This window comes from Eucalyptus grandis, chromosome 5 (genome assembly GCF_016545825.1).
Source record: "Eucalyptus grandis isolate ANBG69807.140 chromosome 5, ASM1654582v1, whole genome shotgun sequence".
NCBI lineage: Eukaryota > Viridiplantae > Streptophyta > Magnoliopsida > Myrtales > Myrtaceae > Eucalyptus > Eucalyptus grandis.
In genome coordinates this window covers 15826207-15845394 of record NC_052616.1, presented here as the reverse complement: position 1 = coordinate 15845394, position 19188 = coordinate 15826207, and the positions used below count along the sequence as shown (strand labels likewise).

At 39.5% G+C, this 19188-nt stretch overlaps 3 protein-coding genes and 1 non-coding gene across 6 annotated transcripts; 1 reads left to right on the top strand and 3 right to left on the bottom strand.

Moving 5' to 3' along the window:
* Positions 1–1150: 1150 nt before the first annotated feature.
* Positions 1151–5726, top strand: LOC104444365. Its single transcript, XM_010058022.3, has 5 exons — positions 1151–1485; positions 1742–1853; positions 2741–2833; positions 3939–4139; positions 5247–5726. The coding sequence occupies exons 1-5, from the start codon at positions 1157–1159 to the stop codon at positions 5478–5480; spliced, it is 969 nt and encodes a 322-aa protein (XP_010056324.2). The 5' UTR covers positions 1151–1156; the 3' UTR covers positions 5481–5726.
* Positions 5727–6516: 790 nt separating this feature from the next.
* Positions 6517–11381, bottom strand: LOC104444355. Of its 3 annotated transcripts, XR_005551374.1 has the most exons (8): positions 11243–11381; positions 9619–10004; positions 9350–9513; positions 9181–9261; positions 8518–8593; positions 8321–8413; positions 7090–7324; positions 6517–7046 (listed from the first exon to the last, which is right to left on the bottom strand). XR_005551374.1 is itself a non-coding variant. In XM_010058014.3 (7 exons), exons 2-7 carry the CDS (start codon positions 9983–9985, stop codon positions 7161–7163), a joined length of 945 nt encoding a protein of 314 aa, XP_010056316.2. In that variant the 5' UTR covers positions 9986–10004; positions 11243–11381; the 3' UTR covers positions 6519–7160. The 3 variants fall into 3 exon arrangements, 2 of the variants coding, with proteins under 2 accessions (XP_010056316.2, XP_018729426.2); XM_010058014.3 differs by having other exon boundaries at positions 6519–7324; XM_018873881.2 differs by having other exon boundaries at positions 6519–7324; positions 9350–9510.
* Positions 7541–7627, bottom strand: LOC120294215. The gene has a single exon (XR_005551705.1). It is a non-coding gene; the product is annotated as a small nucleolar RNA U31b (small nucleolar RNA).
* Positions 11382–12092: 711 nt separating the features above from the next.
* On the bottom strand, positions 12093–17149 carry LOC104444356 (probable protein S-acyltransferase 14). Its single transcript, XM_010058015.3, has 7 exons — positions 16432–17149; positions 15568–15787; positions 15392–15483; positions 14249–14372; positions 14062–14147; positions 13570–13635; positions 12093–12700 (listed from the first exon to the last, which is right to left on the bottom strand). Exons 1-7 carry the CDS (start codon positions 16639–16641, stop codon positions 12575–12577), a joined length of 924 nt encoding a protein of 307 aa, XP_010056317.2. The 5' UTR covers positions 16642–17149; the 3' UTR covers positions 12093–12574.
* Between the last annotated feature and the right edge of the window lie 2039 nt (positions 17150–19188).

Here is a 19188-nt window from a genome sequence, read left to right as displayed (position 1 = left end):
GATCGTTGCCATGTCTCCTTGCAGAGCGTGAGAGTTGAAATCCACTCCTAAAACTAAATCGCCCCAAAGGTGGGGGATTCCAAGCCCCCACCTCCCCCTTCCAAGTTGGAAGGATGACCACTGGGGAAAACCCTAGTATTTGGGCGTTTTTAATTTGGGTAGTCCATTTTACACATCCCTAATGTACTTGCTTAGAGCATATATGAAAACTAGTCATTGATAGTCTAGTAGTGGTGATTGGAGATCTCTTGAATCAGGGGAAGGGGACACCAAAAGGTCTTTATTCCCATTTCACTGGTCTCAACAAACATCAATTGAAAAGTGCCAAAGATACATATCATGAATTTGGATAGGTGTTTGGTTGTACTAGAATCAATCTATAAAGTATATGATGGAAGAAGTCTGTAGGCAAATTGCGATCGTAATTTTTGCACATTAAAACGTAGAGCTTGTGCATAGCCTAGAAGGTGTTTCTTCTTCTCTCCTCAATCTCAGTCTATTTAATCATTGTGCCTGATGGCTTTGCCGTTGAAATTGAATGGTCTAGATTATACCAGTGGTGATTAAGTATGAGCGGTTCTAAGTTCCGCACATATTTTATCTAAAACTTGAAACTTATCTATTGGAATAAGTTCTTTATTTTTTGAAATTTGGAACTTACTCCACACATATTGCACTATATTATTAATTGAACAATTGCAAAGAATTATCCCTTTTAATAGCCACAACTTGCTTATATTTAAACAATATAAAGAATACGAAATATTAACAAAATAAAAATTCGAATTATAAAATGAAAATTCAAAATAGTGGTTTCAAATTATGTACTTATTATTGAACGTCGTGGAATATCAAAGAATCGTGCAAAGACATAGATTAAAAAAAAAAAATACAAAATCTTGTTTTGGGTGCTACTACCTAGAATCTGAGGTCTACTTTTTGAAATGGTCCTCATCGGTTTGGTTATTCGCTTTGAAGTTCTCTCCTGAAATTATGCCCTTTTCTAGTGGCGAGTAGGCCGAACCGGTCAACTTTGTGAAGTGAAAAAATGGACGGACCCGATTGGACCATCGATGATCCAACGGCTGACGATCGCGACGAAAAGCTAAGAAAATAAGCTCCCACATGGCAATTCCCCGCCACAACAAGATTAGCGATGGAAGCTCTCTATCTGCTGGGCTCCATCGTCGCTACGTGCTTCACGTCCCTCCTCCTCTCCCTCCTCCTCCCCCTCCACGCCCTCCTCCGCCGGCTCCTCCGCCGCCGCGCCGCCGCCGGCGGTTCCTCCCCGGTCGACGATGGCGGCGGCGACTCGGCCGCTCTCTACGAGGGCACCGTCTGGCACGAGCGCCGCCGCCCCGTCCGCCACTCGTTCCAGTACGCCGTGAGGTACGCGCTCATCGACCTCGACCGCGCGCCCCGCGCGCCGCCCGGCCACCTCTCCGCCGACGAGGCTCGACGGTTCGCTGATACGAACGGACCCATGTAATCATTTCTTGAAATGTTCCCTTACTTCGTTTTAGTTCGATTTCGTCATGCCATGCGTCATGAAGTAATTTCAAGAATGTGATCGCAATCCCCGCTTCCGCTGCGACCGCAATTGTGATCAAAGCCTTGCACTGCGCATGTTTCGAATGCGTGAATTCTTCTTTCATTTCCCCGTTCAAATTGTCTTTTTACTAAGTTCTAGTTATTGAGGTGCGGTGTTCTGAAAGCTAAGGTATTCGTTTTTCTTTTGCAGATTTCTCTTGACGATACCTCCTAGCGTGGGATATGAACAGAACCCATTGAGCTTGTACTATTGCTATAATCTAGAAGGTGCCGCTCAACATTTGCACAAGTGCATTGCCGAGGTATGTCGAGTCTTCCGATTTGTGTGCTTACAAGGTTTGCTTGAATTGTGGGCACACTTATTTTGGCTTGTTCAAAATGCTGACAAACCTGGTTTTTCTTGAAATCTAGAGAATCCCTTTTGACTGACTTGTAGTAGCAACAACACTGAAGTGTGATTCGAACCCATTGATACCCTCATATGCGAATGCACAAAAATTAAGACCTATGTGACTGACTGCTAGTGCATTGAGCATTGAGGGAATTTGGTTTATGTAGTGGGGTGTTGCTTTGCTTTATTTTATTAGGTATTATGCTACTGCCTGCATTGGACAGCGAACTAGAGACAAACTAGAGACTTGCTTGTTTCAGAAATGGATTCCAGCCTGCCCAACATCTATCGTATGGATTATATAATTGTGGATATTGGATAATCTGCTAATTATGACTACATCTAATCTTTTGGCTCACTGGGATTGATTCAATGGTGATGAATACATAAGCAGTGCGTGTTTTTAAAGCATTAGTAGGTGAAACTATAGAATCGAAAAAGTAGGATTGTCAGTATGAAATCTGCATAATGCAGGGGTGTAAGGGTCTCGTATTGATATGTCGAATTTAGAGCCACCACTCTTTATTATATGTAATACAGTAAAGTCACTGGAATATATTGCCGACCATCTTATCCCGTATATTCTCCTTGTATTCTCATGCGAATGCATCTGACGTATCTTTCTTGCTTGCTTTTTGTGCGATTATTGTTACAGTCACTGACTTCAACCATTAAATGTTAAAACCTTTCACTATGTCAATTGGCAATTATATTATGATTAGACATCTTGTGTTTTTCTGAAGATGCTTACTTTTATGTCAGCATTTGCAGTTAGTTGATGGACTTTTATTGGTATAGGTAACTAATACACCATGGGGTGAGAGGGTTTTGTTTGTTTTCAATCCAAATTCTGATCTGGTTGCGAAGCCCCTGCATGTCAGTCCATTCATGGTATGTACAATTCTTTCGGCTCATGTAGTTCTCTTTTCTCTGCTTTTAGTTCTTTGTGCAACCAATAGATTATTTTAGAAAGCTTGGGCAATTTATGAGGGTCCCATCTTCATTCTATCAATGGAGTGGCTTATCCATAAATGCTTAAATAATACCATCAACTAGACACTTTACAAAAGTAAGAAACCAGAGCATACATCCCACTAGGACTTAAAAGTTCTTACTTTGCCTTTGCACTTTTTGTCCTTTGCTGTCCCATACCTCTGATATTATTATGCATGCCTGATTACTTTGACATCATTATTCAGTGCATGAATATTGCACTCTCAGTTAATCTCTTACAAGTTGACTTAACCATGTAGATGCGAATTTTATACATTCAACAATTATTGTTTTGATGCTTCCAATACAATATAGTGAAAGCCTTAAACGTCTCGGAGAACAGTGTCAAAGTTCAAATGGTATGCACATGGCATAGAACTTGAATTTGATTACATTAGAATATGTAGAACAAGTGATGGATGACCTAAGAGAGAAGCTCTAGTGCTTAATGGAGAGTGAAAATGATGTCCCTTCTCATAATTGTGGTCTCCAAAGCCTGTCATGTGGCTCCCCACTACCATGTCAAATAAAATATAGCAGATGAGAAAAGTTTTCCATTTATGGAAGTTTTGCACTCCAGCTTCACACATATTGAATAGCTGACTTGCCAGATATAACCTCACCCTTTGTTGGCTGGAAATATTTTAAAACTTTATGGAAGACCTATCCATGCCAAAATTTATCTAAGGATTTCCAACTTCTGATGATGGATATTGTCTCCCATTATATGATTGTTTTCACTCACTTAATCTTGAAAATAGTCAAGTCAATTTAAATCTTGAAGAAGTGTCTGCAATACTTTGCTCATTATTATTATTGCAGTAGTTTGTTTCTCTATCATGACATAACAGGAGTTTATCAAGAGGTATCAGAAATCTGCGCAGTTCACAAACCTTTTCCTTGAAAAATAGCATGTACTTTCTTTTTCAGTATCTTTTCTTATCCTTCGAATCTTTTAGAAAGAATAACTTATTACACTTTATCCTGCTTAAAGTAATTGCAGGACATGCTTGGGAATTGGAGTATAAAAGCAAATGCTCCCGGGGACAATCTATTTGTGGCTATTTCAGTTCAGCATCCCAAGCTTGGTAACTACTTCACAGCTACCCTAAAAGCCCAAAGAGTTTCCTCATCAACTGTGTCGAATCATGCAACATTCTTCTGGTTGATGCCCCATAAGGTGGCATTATGGATATACTGGCATGTGAGTGAAACTGTCTTTACAGTCTGTCTGTATGTTTTTTTATCAGCTTAGACGGTCAAACCCTTTATTTTCCTCTTGTTTGGGTATTTCTTTTTTAACTTTACTTTCCTGAAGTCATGCCAGAATTGAATTAGGCCTTTATTTTCTAGTTGTCAGCTTTGATTTGGGTAAAACTATGGAAGATCAAATTCTTCCAGGTGAAATTATTAAGAGGAGAGATGCCTGACATTTAGGTATGATAAATTTTTGTTAGGTAAGACCATATCTCGTATAGATGTAGTACCCAACAAAGTGGTCGGGGGTCAAATTCGTGAGAAAGGTCGTTCCTCAGGAGTTTGTGAAGGTCAGGAATACTTCCGAATGTGCTTTCAGAACTCCAATTGAGTTTGACAAGGATTTAATTACATGCAATACCTCCAAGTGAATATCTTAGCTGCATTATAAAGACGAAAATCTCATTCTTTGACTTTGTTCCGGCCAACTATCCATTGTGCCAAAACTGAAAAATTTGTCCCTAGATAAGTCATTTTACTAGTTTGAGTTCCATTCCGTTTTTTTTTTAATTCATGATCATGGTTTTAAGTCCCATATGCAATAGTTCCACTCACATCTGGTTCAGTCTATGAGGAGACAACTCTGGCATAGAGTGCTTTTTGGGAGTGTAATGCAATGATTGTTTGTAGCTGAAGGCCTGTCAATGACTTAACACTTATGGTTCATTTGTTGGTGGCTTGAGTTGGGTAACAATTCTCTCCACCCCAAGATTAGTTCCACAAGACTAGTGGGTGCATGGGCACAATTGCGACATTTTAAGATTGCTGTTTGGAATCTTGAATGTGTACATGTTATTTTTGAGGATACAATTGGCTCTGGGTCTTGTCACCGCTTTGAGATGCTGAGTCTGCTGAGATGGTCAATGAAGGTCAGACTGACTAACGTCGATGAACAGTTGAAATTGCGAAATGGCCTGAATTTCGGGGATGTAATCTTTAGCTAGTTTTCTCTCTTGCTTTTAGTCGACACCAGTAAGTTGACCACTAAGGTCCTCGAGTTTGAGAGCTATTCAACACCATTTATATGTTCACTGTCTTTCTCTCTCCTTTTCAGGCTTTTAAGCTCTGGTGGAAAAATGTGTCTTTCATCCAGCACCCACGCTATTCAAACCCTGCATATAGAGAGGAAGCAGCAGAACGCGATCAAGGACTTAGATGTTGCAAAGCATTTCATCCAGATGGAATGAAAGATTCACCACCTATCGGAACTGATTCGGATTCTTCATCTGGCAAAAGTCGGGTTGATCGATGTTTTGTTTGGAGGGACGCAAAGTGGCCCTGGTCTTGATCCTGATTCTTGAGGAGAAGCTGCCCACTATATTGACCGCCTCTTATTCTTTGTAATAGCTGTTACTGTTATTCTCTTTTCGGATCTCTTTCCGTATACCATGGGAATTGCGACGCTCTGTTTTTTCAAATATTGTAAATGATGCAGCTATGCACCATCAGATCCGAGAGAGGTCTCTTCGAACAAGCGGCTAGCTACATCTCGACAAGAGGAAACAGGCTCCATTAATTAATGAACTCTAATGAATTCTTGAAATTATAGCAGTAAGGAAAGTAGCTAAGTCGATCATGAGAATGGTCAGAACACACACTAGGTATGAGCCGCAGGTTCCGACAGTTGAGTTCCAAAATCAAGAGAACTGAGGACAATCGGTTCAGAACAATGATCCATCTTCCTGAAGTGCCGAAACAAAGAAAGAAAGAAATTTCGGTTTGATCAGCTAGGGAGATCACCAGTAGAAAAGAAGAAAAAGGTCAGAGAGTTAGCATCTTCAGAGATTGAGGCAAAATCAAGGAACTTCAAGCTTGCCTTCAACCTACAACAAAAGATTCAACAGCTTTTGCTCCAGACTTCCTTAATCCTACATCTATAGTGCAGTTTCATGAAAGCAAAATTCTATGTAGAAATCTGGCCAAATAATTCTCGACATAAAGACCATTTGGGTCACGCCTCTTGGATGTTGATCTTAAACCGCCGTTTGTCAAGTTAATGACCGACTTCAATCTCAAAAACTGTTGCTTTAGTTGATTATTTTTCTTTCGTCTGGGTTTTTCAAATGCACTCACGTTCCGGGGCAATTATTTTCGTACTTAAAGATTCGGAGTCGAACTTTCCGCGCTACTGCTCTTATGGAGCATACTTTACTTTTTTTTAAAAGAAACCGATTGCGTACTTGACGTGGTATAATAGCCCGATGATAGCGATTGCGTGATATCCATGTTGTCGACCACTTCGACGACAAAAAACTGGTCCACCAGGAGAAGGTCAAAGGAGCCAGGATCAGCGAATAGTCGATTGACGAAGATACCAAACGACAGAAAAACAAAAGGGAACTCATTCAATCATGACCATAACCACAACCACCTACCTAAGATCATGACTAAATTATTTCCTATCGAGGCTCTCGCAGACCACCGTTAGCTAAGCGACGGCTAGAAATCTTCTCGCCGATCTTCGAAGTACCAACTCTTGCCAAACTTCGATATAGCAGATCACGCACAAGCTGGCCCGACGGAGAACTTCGCGTGATCAGGATTTTCGAGTAGGTTAAAAGATCCGGCTATCAGGTAAGTAGGTTTCCAAGTTTCCATTGGACTCCTCAAAGGCCGTCCCCCGATATTCAACATCACTACTTAGTATTTTCTCACATTCATGATCCCCAGACATAAACCACAAAGTGAAACGTGACCTGCCATTTTCTCCAGAACCAGAAGTGCCTGGCAATGAAGAAGCAAATCTTTCCCTGACAATTGAAGGAGATCAAACACATGGAAAGACTTTAAATTTGTTTGACACGGAACAATATGCTAATTAGCGTATCAAAGAACTATTATGACCGGACGCTATCTGTTCTAGACTTCGACACAGAACTATTATGACCGGACGCTATCTGTTCTAGACTTCGACACACAATCGATCGGTTCAACAAATCTCACTGTGAGCAAAAATTGATCTCATAATCTAGTCTATATTGATCCTAACCACCTTCTTAGTTCTTTCATTAGAAGGTGTAGATCTTGCTGCGTATTGCGGCCCCATCCCACCATGCCTCATTATCTGGTCCACAGATGGAAGCGCCCAACCTCCTGAGCTCGAGCTGCCTTTCTGTGCGTCGCCGCCGCGGCCTACATCAGAAACCCACATGCGTAAATATGGAATGAGTCCATGAATATAGAAAGATCATTACAAACGCACATGCATATGGCTCCCCAAACCGTTGCTGCAACAGTTTGATCCAATCAACTAATAACTTAGACAACTGTAAAGAAGAAAAAGGGTGCCACCTATACTTCCCCCCATCCAATATTATTTGAAATTAATTTCATGATTCTAACTAAAAGGGATCAGATAAAAGGTCGATCGACATCACCATCTTGCATCAAAGGATACAAGTATGCCTGGGTGTCAAATTATATGTCATCATCTCCCAAATGTAGAATCCAGTAGCCATGAAAAAATTGCCCCAAGCACATTGTAAGATGATAAATCCAATAAGACAAACTGTGTACAGACACAGAACAGGAAGAAATGGTAGAAAATTGGACCACTCCTATAATGCCACCAAAATTAACGTATTTGCCAGTTTCCCCATTGTATATCTAGAAACCAACTAATATCTTGTGCTTCATGTAATACCTACTCCTTCCATTATCAGGCCTAATGACAAACTCAGGGTCATGTCATATGGGAAAGGAGAGATTCTCCGTACCAAAAATTTATGTCATCAATGTCCTCTAATCAAGAAGCCATGTCATAAACCCAACTAAGAACTGACAGGTGACACCTCCAGGTAACTCGAGATCATACATTAAACCACTCACGAGAAAATATACAACTGAATGCAACCACCATATGTGACCCCAAGAAAACTTATCACTGGACACTGGAAATTGCCAAAAAAAGTTCTTCACTTTGTACTGTCACCACAAAGTTGCTAGGAAGTTCTTAATTCATGCATGCTTACCCACCCATTGTCAGGGATCAGATATGGACCATCGTTGACACAGGTTAAGATAGTATAAAATATAACATTTTGTGTGATTGACCTAGAGCCTGCAGAAAATGTGCAGCATCTAGAGATTCTTGAGATAATCCATGGTTTCCAGCCAATTAAAGCTCACCTGCTTTCTGCTGCAAATCATAATCAAAGCTCCATCCAGGTGAAGGCCCATTACCACTACTTTTCCATGCTTCTTCAAAACCAGCAAGTTCATCTGATACATTCCTCCCATTAGTCGTACTTGCATCCATTGCATAAATATCCACACAAAAGGATAAATCAGATCCAAGCAAAGTACCAAAGGATGATCACACTAACCTTTCTCCAGATTGTGCAAGGTTTGCACTGCGTCCACCTTGCCATCTGAGCCAAGCTTCCTTGTCACAGAATGACCCTACAAGATAGTCAATAATGGCCAAGAATGAGAGAAAATTCACTGTTAGCCTCCTAAGGAGCAATTTCCTTACTCTGCTCTAAACAGCTCAGAAATCACTACAGACAATGACAATCATGTCACAAACTATATAATCAAACGCTTTTCAAATAGACTGCTATTACCACCAGAACAACCACCACCATCTATGCCTTATCCCACTAAGTGTGAGGTTGGCACTGCTATAATCACAGATAGTAATAATGTTTCGCTATATGATGCTGCCTCCGTCTACCTCTGGAGCTTCTGTTACCAAAGGAATATCAAGTACCCAGACGAGGCTATATACAGGAGCCTTGGAAGTATATATGAGCCCTTACAGGAGAAACACATAAGAATGATCCACTACAAAATCTTTTTGAAGCACACTGCCTAATTTGTAGCTATTCTAGGTGTGTTCCTATTTGCCTCTTCAAACCAGTGTATATTTGATGATAAGCTTAAAATGATAAATTAGGTCAGCATAAAAACTTTGAAATTACAAAGAGCAAAACGCTGTCTTTCATAATATTCTCAACAAAGTAGTGAAAAGATGATAGAGCACAGACCTTATCATGAATACCACGTGAAATCCTGTGTGTTGCTTGACCAGTCGTTGCATCCGCTTCTTTGCTTTCCTCAAGCACAACCTGATGCATGAACACACAGTACCAGAATGATGAAACATTTCAACTATAGAACTAGGAGAGCAAAGGTACCAATGCATTTATTCATTACCCCCTCACTGTCAGCTCTTCGAGTTCTTGTGGATGTGTAGTATGCTCCATCCACACCACCATAGGTGACTTTGCAACTCTGAGCACTGAAACTCCGACCCTGATTTTGCTTCTCTCCAACCCTGCTCCTGTCACTCCTGTAAATAACATTGCTCCTGTTCTCTGCTACCCAAACCACATTAGGGGGGAACAATGATCAACTCAAACAAACATGTTTACTGAAACCTAGAATAAAACCGTGCATATCGAGCAGATATATTATTCATGTACCATGAACATCATCATCTGGGTGCTCCACAGACGGCGCTCTGATTGATGCATCATGCCTTCGATACCCTTCATTTCTATTTGTATCGGGATTTGTATCTTCTTCATTTCTAATACCTCCTTCATCATCGGAGTTTAGTTCTTCAATGACAAGTCCCTTAGAATTATTGGAGGACGGAGTATCGTCAGTTGGATAGCCAGGTCCAAACACCCCAGTACTGAACATGCTACCAAAAGGACGTGTGAAAAATGGATCGTCAAATGGATCTCTTCCACCAGAAAGGGTAGGAAAACTGCCAAATCCCCGGAAACTGCTAAAAGGGTCACCCATGTTGAAGAAATCTTCCCTCCCCTGTCTTCCCCTCTGCATTATCGAGATGCAGAATCTCCTAGAAGAAACAAACAAATTTCATTTTGGTGAATATCAGAGATCTTTCGCACTGACCTAGAAGCATGGAGCTAAAACACGAGTAGAAACAAGAAGAAATTGGCTCTTGAATGTAACTTCAACAAGAAGTACTGATCGTTCAATTATTTTGTCCAACGAACACAAACATTAAAAATCATGAAGTATGAGTCAACTTAAAGATAACATGTTACATCACAAAGAAAAACTAACTGTATGTAAATGGAACAGAGAAGAACAGCAGAAGAATAGCAGGAGTAAGAGAGGAAGACAAATCATCTTAATAGGAAATGCATGAAACTTCTTCTAACATGAAGTCTCACCCTCGGGCAGTTTCTAAAGGACATATTTTTTTGCCATTAGGCAGCTCACGAAATTGAACAAGCTCCAACACTCAAACACACTCCTCCCCACTCAGGCCTTCTGCACTACAACAAGTGAACGCACGTTTTGTTCTTCTCTAGTCCCTTCATATCCTTGCAGTACTCCAAAGATGAATACAGCCAACCGAAAAAGGCCGAGTCCCGCTATAACTTCTTTTGGGCCAAAACAGAAGAAAGACATACATCATATTGACAATTGGCTCTAGACAATTTGAAGAGCTAAAGCCTCCTCCAGAGTAAAGACAGCGACAACAGCAACACGAATTAACCATGAACACGCATACTCTATGACTCGTGCACAATCATAAAATTGTACCTGAAGGGTTTGAGCGAAAAGACACCCTCCCTAGCGCCCACATACTGACGAGACGAGAGGCAAAAATTCCATAAACCTTGCCAAGAGGGCGATCCGTCAATACAAACTCGACAAAATACCCTTTGCCGAACACCACATTACCACACAAAATAACAGAGCGCCACCACCCAATTCCTCTTTTACTCTATCCACAAGACACGTTCATCTCCAGACACACTCCGCAACATTTCCAAGCCGTTCACGCAAAGAAAGAAACGAACAACAACACACCACCGCACGACCGCCCGCGCAATCCAAACCAAGACAACTGATCACGCCCACCCAAAAGTTCCTCGTGCGTTCTGCCGCATCAGCACGCGAAAGTTTACAGAAATCTCGAATCTTTTCACCAAGAAAAAGCACCAAAAAAAAAAAAAAAACCACAGATGATCGTACTACAAAGTTGACGAACTGAGAGACGGAAATGGAAACCATTCACGGGATCAAGAGAGAGAAGGTGAAGAAGCGAGGATCGATCGTTACCTTCTTCCAGGCTTTTCTGGAATTTCACAGAGAGAGAGAAAGAGAGAGAGTTCTTGAATGCTCTGGTGGTGGCAGGAATTCCAAGGGGGAAGGGGGTGTCTTTATATACGTACGTTTCTCTCATGAAAGCTAGAGAACCTTCTGGTTTTCCTCAAATTTTTTTTTTTTATATATGTATATATAAATAAAATAATCCTACAAATGAACAGAAACTTCTCATGAACTGTTTAAAGATCCCATTTTTCAATGGTTGTAATTTACCGTTTTCCTGTAAATTTGAGAAAATTCATATCTCATCACAAATTCTTGGATCCTTTTACCAAAAGGGTTTTTGAATTTCAACGCGATTTAAAAATTTCATTTTTCAAAGATTGTGTCACAAAAATCTTGGACCTTTGCCAAAAAGGGTTTTCTGAATTTCAATGCTATTTAAAGGTCTCATTTTTCAATGATTGTAATTTACGGTTCTCCTGCAAATTGTAGAAAATTCATGTCTTGTCACAAAATCTTAGATCTTTTTTTCAGGAGTTTTCGAATTTCAATGCAGTTACTATCTCAATTTGTGAAGATCAATCTGATTCATGCCGGTTGGATGGTAGAAAAAACTAGCGCCGACTGCTACTGTTGCAGCATCCACCGCAATGCAGGCTGTGGAGATGGATCAAGAAGGTAGCGGAACTTAAAGCTCGATCAATTGCCTGTAATGCAAAGCCAAGAACTTGCTATCTGAAAAAGAAAATCATATTTCGGGTGGGAAATTTTGATGTCGCAATGCCGCTAGACAAGGGGACGGCACGACAGATGCGACGGTATTGTTACAGATATCGCTCGCCTTGACAAGCTTTTAATCTATGCAAAAACCCGATATCATCTCAACTGGCCAATTTCTTGCCATTATTCTTTCCAAATAGGAAGACAGGAAGAACAAGAAGCTGAAAAATAACATGGTAGTAGAAGGGGGAAAAAGGGATTTCTACAAATTTTGGACATGTGAACTCTTTATCTACATCAACAGGTACATTCAACTTCGAAGATGAATGTGTCAAATTGATCGAGGGTAAAGGTTCACAAGATCCGACATTACAGTTGCGTAAGTTAAACGAAGCATATGTTACATCTCAGCCCGAGACCATGGAAATGGAACTCGGAGATTGGCGATCACCTTGTCACATCTCTCTTTCTCTCTCGCAGAACTATTTCTATGAGGAGGAGAGCCACAGTACCAGAGCCCCGAGTAAGGTGCATCAGTGAATAACAAACGGTTAGTGCAGGGGCCTCCATGTATGTCGGGTCAATAGGTCAACCTCTCTGAGAGCGCACGGCAAGTTCCCCTCAGAACTCTTCGCTGTCGAAACCGGGCCTTGAGGGATATTCGAGACCCTGAAGTGCTGGCATCCGCCTGATATCTTCTTCTGAATAAGCTGGAATGAACCAGTAGAGTTTATCTGTCCCGAATACCTAAAGCACCAAAGCACAAGTAAGTTCAGTTAAAGGAAAGCCTTGAAAAAGATAAAGAAGTTCAATAGGGGCACAAACCATTTCAATAAACTATGTGGCAAGACCCACTAATAGCCTATTATCTTTTGTTACCAAAGAAAGAGTCGTCTTTTATCGGGGTTGAAGATTCAAAAAAAGAGATTTTAAATAGTTCTTGAGCTTGAAGGCACCAGCTAATTTAAAAAGTCCTCCAACAGAGATATCAAGAACTAGGATCCAAATCCTGCCATCCTCAGGTTTTGGGATGGATAGATAAACTCTGCTAATTTAGATCATTCACTGGGGAAAACCATTATGTTGATGCCCAAAAGAAACCAGGCAACAAAATGCCCTTTATTGACTATCTGAGACTGCTCAAAACAGAAGGATCAATTTACCAGTCAGGCTCCTACAAATGACATAAAGCAACCCCCTTCACCAGATCCAATAAACGCACGATTTATTAATGCCATCAAAGGTTGAGCAGATATGCCCAAAAATATTGGCAAAAACGTAAGGCTGGGAAGAATCTGGACACCATGAGTGACAACTAACATGTAGTAAAAGTCACAGATCAGTTTCTTATTTGTCAGAGACTAAGCCTTTAACGGTTTTCTAGCTAATGGCCACACAGTTTTCACATGTAACTTGCGATTTCTCTTCCCTTGATAAGCAACTTTTAGGTCTCATTCATATCATAAGCACAGAAAACAAAGAGAGGCATTCTAGCAATACTATGGAACTAAGAATCCTAGTAATTTCCTGCCCAAAAGATCACACTCCACTACCAGTCTTGAGCAAAAAGTTGCAGAAGAACAAGTAATATGATGCCACTAACTAAAGTGCACTACCTGTTCAAAATTCTTTCTCCGTCCAAGGTCGTAACGCCATTTTGGCGTGGTCTTCTTTTCATATGCCTGACCACAGGCAAATATACCATCAGGATAATTAACAAGCAGAAGAAAGATCCTCATTTACCACTAACAGTATCTCACTCAAGAAAAAAGGCCATGAAAACAGGGAAGTAGAATTGCCAATGATACTTTCTGTTCTAATGCAAAATGGGACAGTTGATCAAAGTCTTGCAAGTGAGGGATGGGGACAATGTTCGTAACGACAAACTAAGGACCTTCAGATTTCCAACTTATAGTTTTGAACCGTTTCAAGCAGTGTGTACCCTAACTAATAGTCAATACCCAATAGAATTACCAGAAAAGGGACAATTGGCATGATAATTCTAAAATTGCATCAAATCAGGTTCTCTGAAAAGTAACCAATGAAAACATCTAATGCAGTGGCAGAAATTTTTTGACCAGAAGACAGGCTTAAGGAAAAGGGCATACCTCTATTGTTGTCGTGTTAGCAGAAACCAAGGAAATGTGCATGACCAGGAACCCCAGGACGCTCAATGCGAAAGCCAAATTGAGGACTATAAAAAAGCATGCAAATTGCACCAAATTAAATAACTAACTTGTTTATGAGATGCTGAAGATAAAACGTCAGAACTCTGATAGATTATTTAGACCTTACCAAATGCAAGAAAAGTTGTTGCAAGTGTTCCAGGTGTTCCAGGTATCTCTCCATCACTAAAGAATGCGATGAAGTGTGGGAGTAATGATAGAGTAACCACACTTGTCTCCAGAAATGTATAGAACTGCATTAAAAGACATTTTCCATTTTCATACATAAATTAGAAATTAGCGAAAATAGAGAACTATATTGAGAAACAATATCATCCTACATGCCATAGTAAATATCCTATGGATAAATGCTAAGAGCCATCATGACCACTCTTGGCCAGCACAAGGATAGGTAAGTTCATCAAGAATTTTAATTGAACAAAAAAGTAGATTTCATCATCTCATATGATTTTCATGATTTTTGAGTAAACAGAACACGCATGCATTCAATTGGCTGATGTACACAACTAATTATACATTTTTCTTTGACAAACATTATAAGATAATTAAAGTAAATTGTCCTCACCTATTAGCATTATCAACCTAGACTATGAAGTAGCATGGATATCTAATATTAAAACATCAAAGACATGGACAATGGCAAGAACCTTAACAACTAAAATTAGAATATAGCTGATATTTTGCGTGATCTGGGAAAATAAATGACATTAAAGCAGAGTGAACAAGTTCATGATTGGCATGGAAAAAGTAATCTGATGTACGGGGGGTGATTGCATTTGATTCATCTACAATGACTCATATTTGTGAGGAGAAATGCAGATGCCGTGTAACGTAACCAACCAGAAAGACCTAGATGTTTGTTTTAAAGCCAAAAACAGAAAAGAGAAATCTTTTAGTGCGAAGGATCAGAAGAAAATTACAGTGAAATGGTCTCCAGAGCCAAGTATAAAGCAAATGAATATGTTTAGTAACAAGTGTGAAGACAACTAGTTTAACATCCAATTTAGCTGAAATGCATAATTAAGTGTCTTCTAACCCCCAATTCAATGGATTCAGCTAAAGTATTTTAAGGCCAGACATTTACTTTTATACCAACATACTCAGTATCTTGGTCTGCATTCCAGAAGAATGCAAACAAAGATACAGGAAAGACAGAATGTAGAAGAGTGTGAATGTTGTGATATGATAAGAAAGGCAACTTCGTTTCTCAAATAATAATCAGACAGCCGCTATCAAAGAGACAGTAAGTTACCAAGAAAAGCAGAAAATATTTATAATTTAAAGCGCCAACACAGTTAACCACCCACACACAGTGATGATCCATCTTCAGTACACACCTTCCACCTACAAAAAACCACAGCTTAAGTTTTCCACAGGGAAAGCTTGCTTGAAACAAACAAAAGTATTGGATGATGTAGAAACACTGACAAACAGAACAATGATGGCATCGTGGTGGTTTTGGCTGGTTGCACTTCCGACAAAAGCGTATTCTCCTGTGAGATGGATCAGACTGCAAAATGCTGAAGTCCAAACCATTCAATGGGTCACTCTCTCCTCTCTCCTCATCAACAGAAGGCCTCCAATTGGGTGGTATGCCCCCAGGGTCCGTCAACACAACTGAAAAGTAACTCCAGAGCAGCATAACGAGCTGTACAAAACAAAGCGTTTCCCTTCTGAGCATCTATCTCTTTGGGTCCATTTACCCATCATATTAACTCGCCATGAAACTCAAACCCACAGCTCGAAAGATTCTTAAGATCCAACAGCTCCTACTATTCAGTGAAACAAGTGATGGCTAGAATGAAAATGCATCTCACTATTGTAGGAAACCATGCTTCCCAAGCTAAGCACGCCTAAAATATCCAATATCAAAAGCAAAGCCAAATGGTTTTCTCAGAGTATATACTAGAATTCCTAACAGGCATTAGCGATATCCTATCATTTAATGAATGGCCTTAAACAAAATAAGCAAACACACTCTCCTGACACGTTATTTTCCACAGAATTGAAGACAGGCATCAGAAATCGACTCCACAAATAGAGTCTGCTAAGTTTAGAAACACAAGAAGCCACAACATGACGACACCCACTTATTTAACTTTTCGCACAAGCATCATAATCATCAACGCATCAACCAAAACCCGAAAAATCCCAAAAATTTCTACCGACCCATCAACCAAAAGATACCAACAAAAATGAAAAGTACCGGAATGACAGAAACAGACTCCAAAATTTTGCTAATTTCAGATGAAGTCTAGTTGAGCGAACATAGTGAGGAGCAAGCTAACTGACCAGACAGTGAAACAAGATCAAGACACCAAGAGCGACGAATGAGTCGACCCCGCCCTCGTACAAGTTCGGACCGTAATTGGTCAAGACGACGGCGTAGTAGGTGACGCCGACGACCCCCAGGACGAGCAAGATCATGATCGAGCCGAGACCCCGAAGCGCCGTGCAGAATTTGAACACGTTCCAAGCCATCACCGCCCCGGATCTGTACATACTACCGCTCTCCCACACGAGATTGGAAAATAACAAAAAAAATCAAGATTTGAGGGAAACCCAGAAGAAAAGATCCCTTCTTTCCTCAGCTTCCGAGCTCTACCGAGCTACCCACACACCCAAGAAGGGACAAGCAGCGACAATGGCGAAAAGGGAAAGAAGAAAAGAACAGATGGGTTCTCCTGTGCTTCAGTTTGGGTGGGCTTTATGTGGGGATTTTGCACAGAGAGAGAGAGAGAGAGAGAGAGAGAGAGACGCCACCAGCTGCAGAAGAGAGAAATGGGATTTGCACTTCCCTTGTCAAGTTTGAAAAAAGACCAGGGGAATGTCGTTTTTCTACACTGCTGCTACAGAATCAGATCAACCGTTTGCACATTGAGATTAAAGATAGGTTAGTGAAGATTCGAGTCAAATGGGTTTTTTGAGATTTTCTGTGCCAGGAAGGTCCGGAGCGGCAGCAGCTTCGATTGGCGCTTTGTCAATGGTGGACTTTTTCTTTTGGGGAAGGGCTCACTCGTTTCCGTCGGCCTTCCGTCTAGAAGGTGTGTTCAGTCCGCTCGCCAGCTCACCCCTCCCCTCCTTCAAGTGCACATGATTGGAACATAGGACATAGGATAAACCATAGTACTAAATTTTTTTATGTCGTGGTCCCAAAATTCTAGAAACCCATGAGCTGAAGTCACGGCTCTTTTAGAATATGTTTGGTATTTCTCCAGGGAAGATGGTAAATTTTTAGTTGCGTCCGTAATTTAACAATGATGATAGATTTTCCATTTTTTTCCTCTAGCCAGTTAAATAGTATGGATATCGATACGCGATACGTCATGCGATACGACATGCTGATATATTGATTATAAAAAAATAAAAACTTTGACACTTTAGAACATAGTGTATATAAAAATATTTATATATATGATAAATTATCATTTTTATGATTATTTTAATCAAATTCATAAATAAATAAATAAAAGAACATATAATGAATTTACACTAATAATATTAATCCATAATTTGTTAGTTTCATTCATTATTTTAATTTGACAAATTCAACTATATTTCCAATAATGTATAAAACTTGGAAGGAAAAAAATTAGCAATTCACATTTTGGACTTGCGTGTCAGAGCCTGTGGGAAGATAAAAGAAAAAATAAACATTAGGGGTGAATTATGTGTAAAGGAAGTAGGACTCAAAGAAAAGAAAAATTATGTTTTTTTCTTTTCTTTTTCCCTTTTTATTTTTTTATTTTAATTTTTTTACATATTTGCATTTTGACCCTTCATTTATTGAAAAATTTAAAAATTGATCACATGATTGTCATGATTGTGTATTGTAATTCCGAACTTAGATGTCAAAATTATGAGCTCACGTGTTGAAGAGTATTGGGAGAATTGATTTTGATATATGTTGACCAAGTGTTAAACATATGTCAAATTGTCCATAGGACATGAAGCCATATGACATGAGAGCTTACAGATAGTATCGGTACTTCGTAGTCAATTACTTTCAAGAAAAAGGTTCCTCATTTATCAAATTAATAAAAATTTTAGTGTATTATATCTTGTTCCTTATTTGTTTAATAAAGAACACAATTTAGACTAATACAAATACATATATTTGCGGATAAATCAATATCATTTATAGATGTCAATATGAAAGCATTTAGAAATGACGTAACAGGAATACGAATGTAACACAACTCCAAATGGGATTCTAATTTTACTATTTTAGAGATTATTAGCTACACTTTACAATTAGAAAGATTTTGATTGAGTTATTGTGATATTTATAAAAACCCAAAAGGCACAAAGTAATATAACATTTTTTTTTTGGGAGAAAAAGTATTGAAATGAAAAGATATAAAAAAAAAAATTCAATTATGAAAACTTGTGAATCGTGAATTGTACTAAATGATTGATTTGATTTGATTTTATAAGGAAATTGAGAAATCAAATTAAAAATTCGAAAGTTTAAGAAATTATATTGAACATGAAAAATAGTTGAAGGATCATAATAAATAAATTAAAAGCGATAATTTGGTCAAAGTTGGTGGATTTATAGTATTATTCTGCCGCTGGTTTCGCCAAACTTTAGCTGACTTTTCCTCTCTCTCTCTCCTTCTCTTCTTTGAGCAACTGACTGTCGATGCCCTTCTCTCTCTCTCTCTCCACGCAACAGTCTCTCTCTCTCTCTTTCTCTCTCCGCGCGCATTGTCACTCGTCCAAGGGATGGCGGCGTTAGATTTTGCCACCAAGACATGTGGACAATGCTCTTTTATAAATCTCGACGGTGTGAGACGGAGGTATGCAAAACGGACTGTTCTAATCGGGAGTCGTCTAGACCGAACATGACCAAATTAATTGATTTGGTTCGATTCTCATAAGTGTCAATCTAGTTCCCGATTTTAAGGGGGATTAGATCGAACTGGACATGATTGACTAAATATATCTTTTTTATTTTATTATTTCTAAAAAAATTAGTAAAATATAAACTAAATATTATCTCGGTTCGGTTCCAAGTAGTGGCAAAAAATAAGTAATCGATTCTAT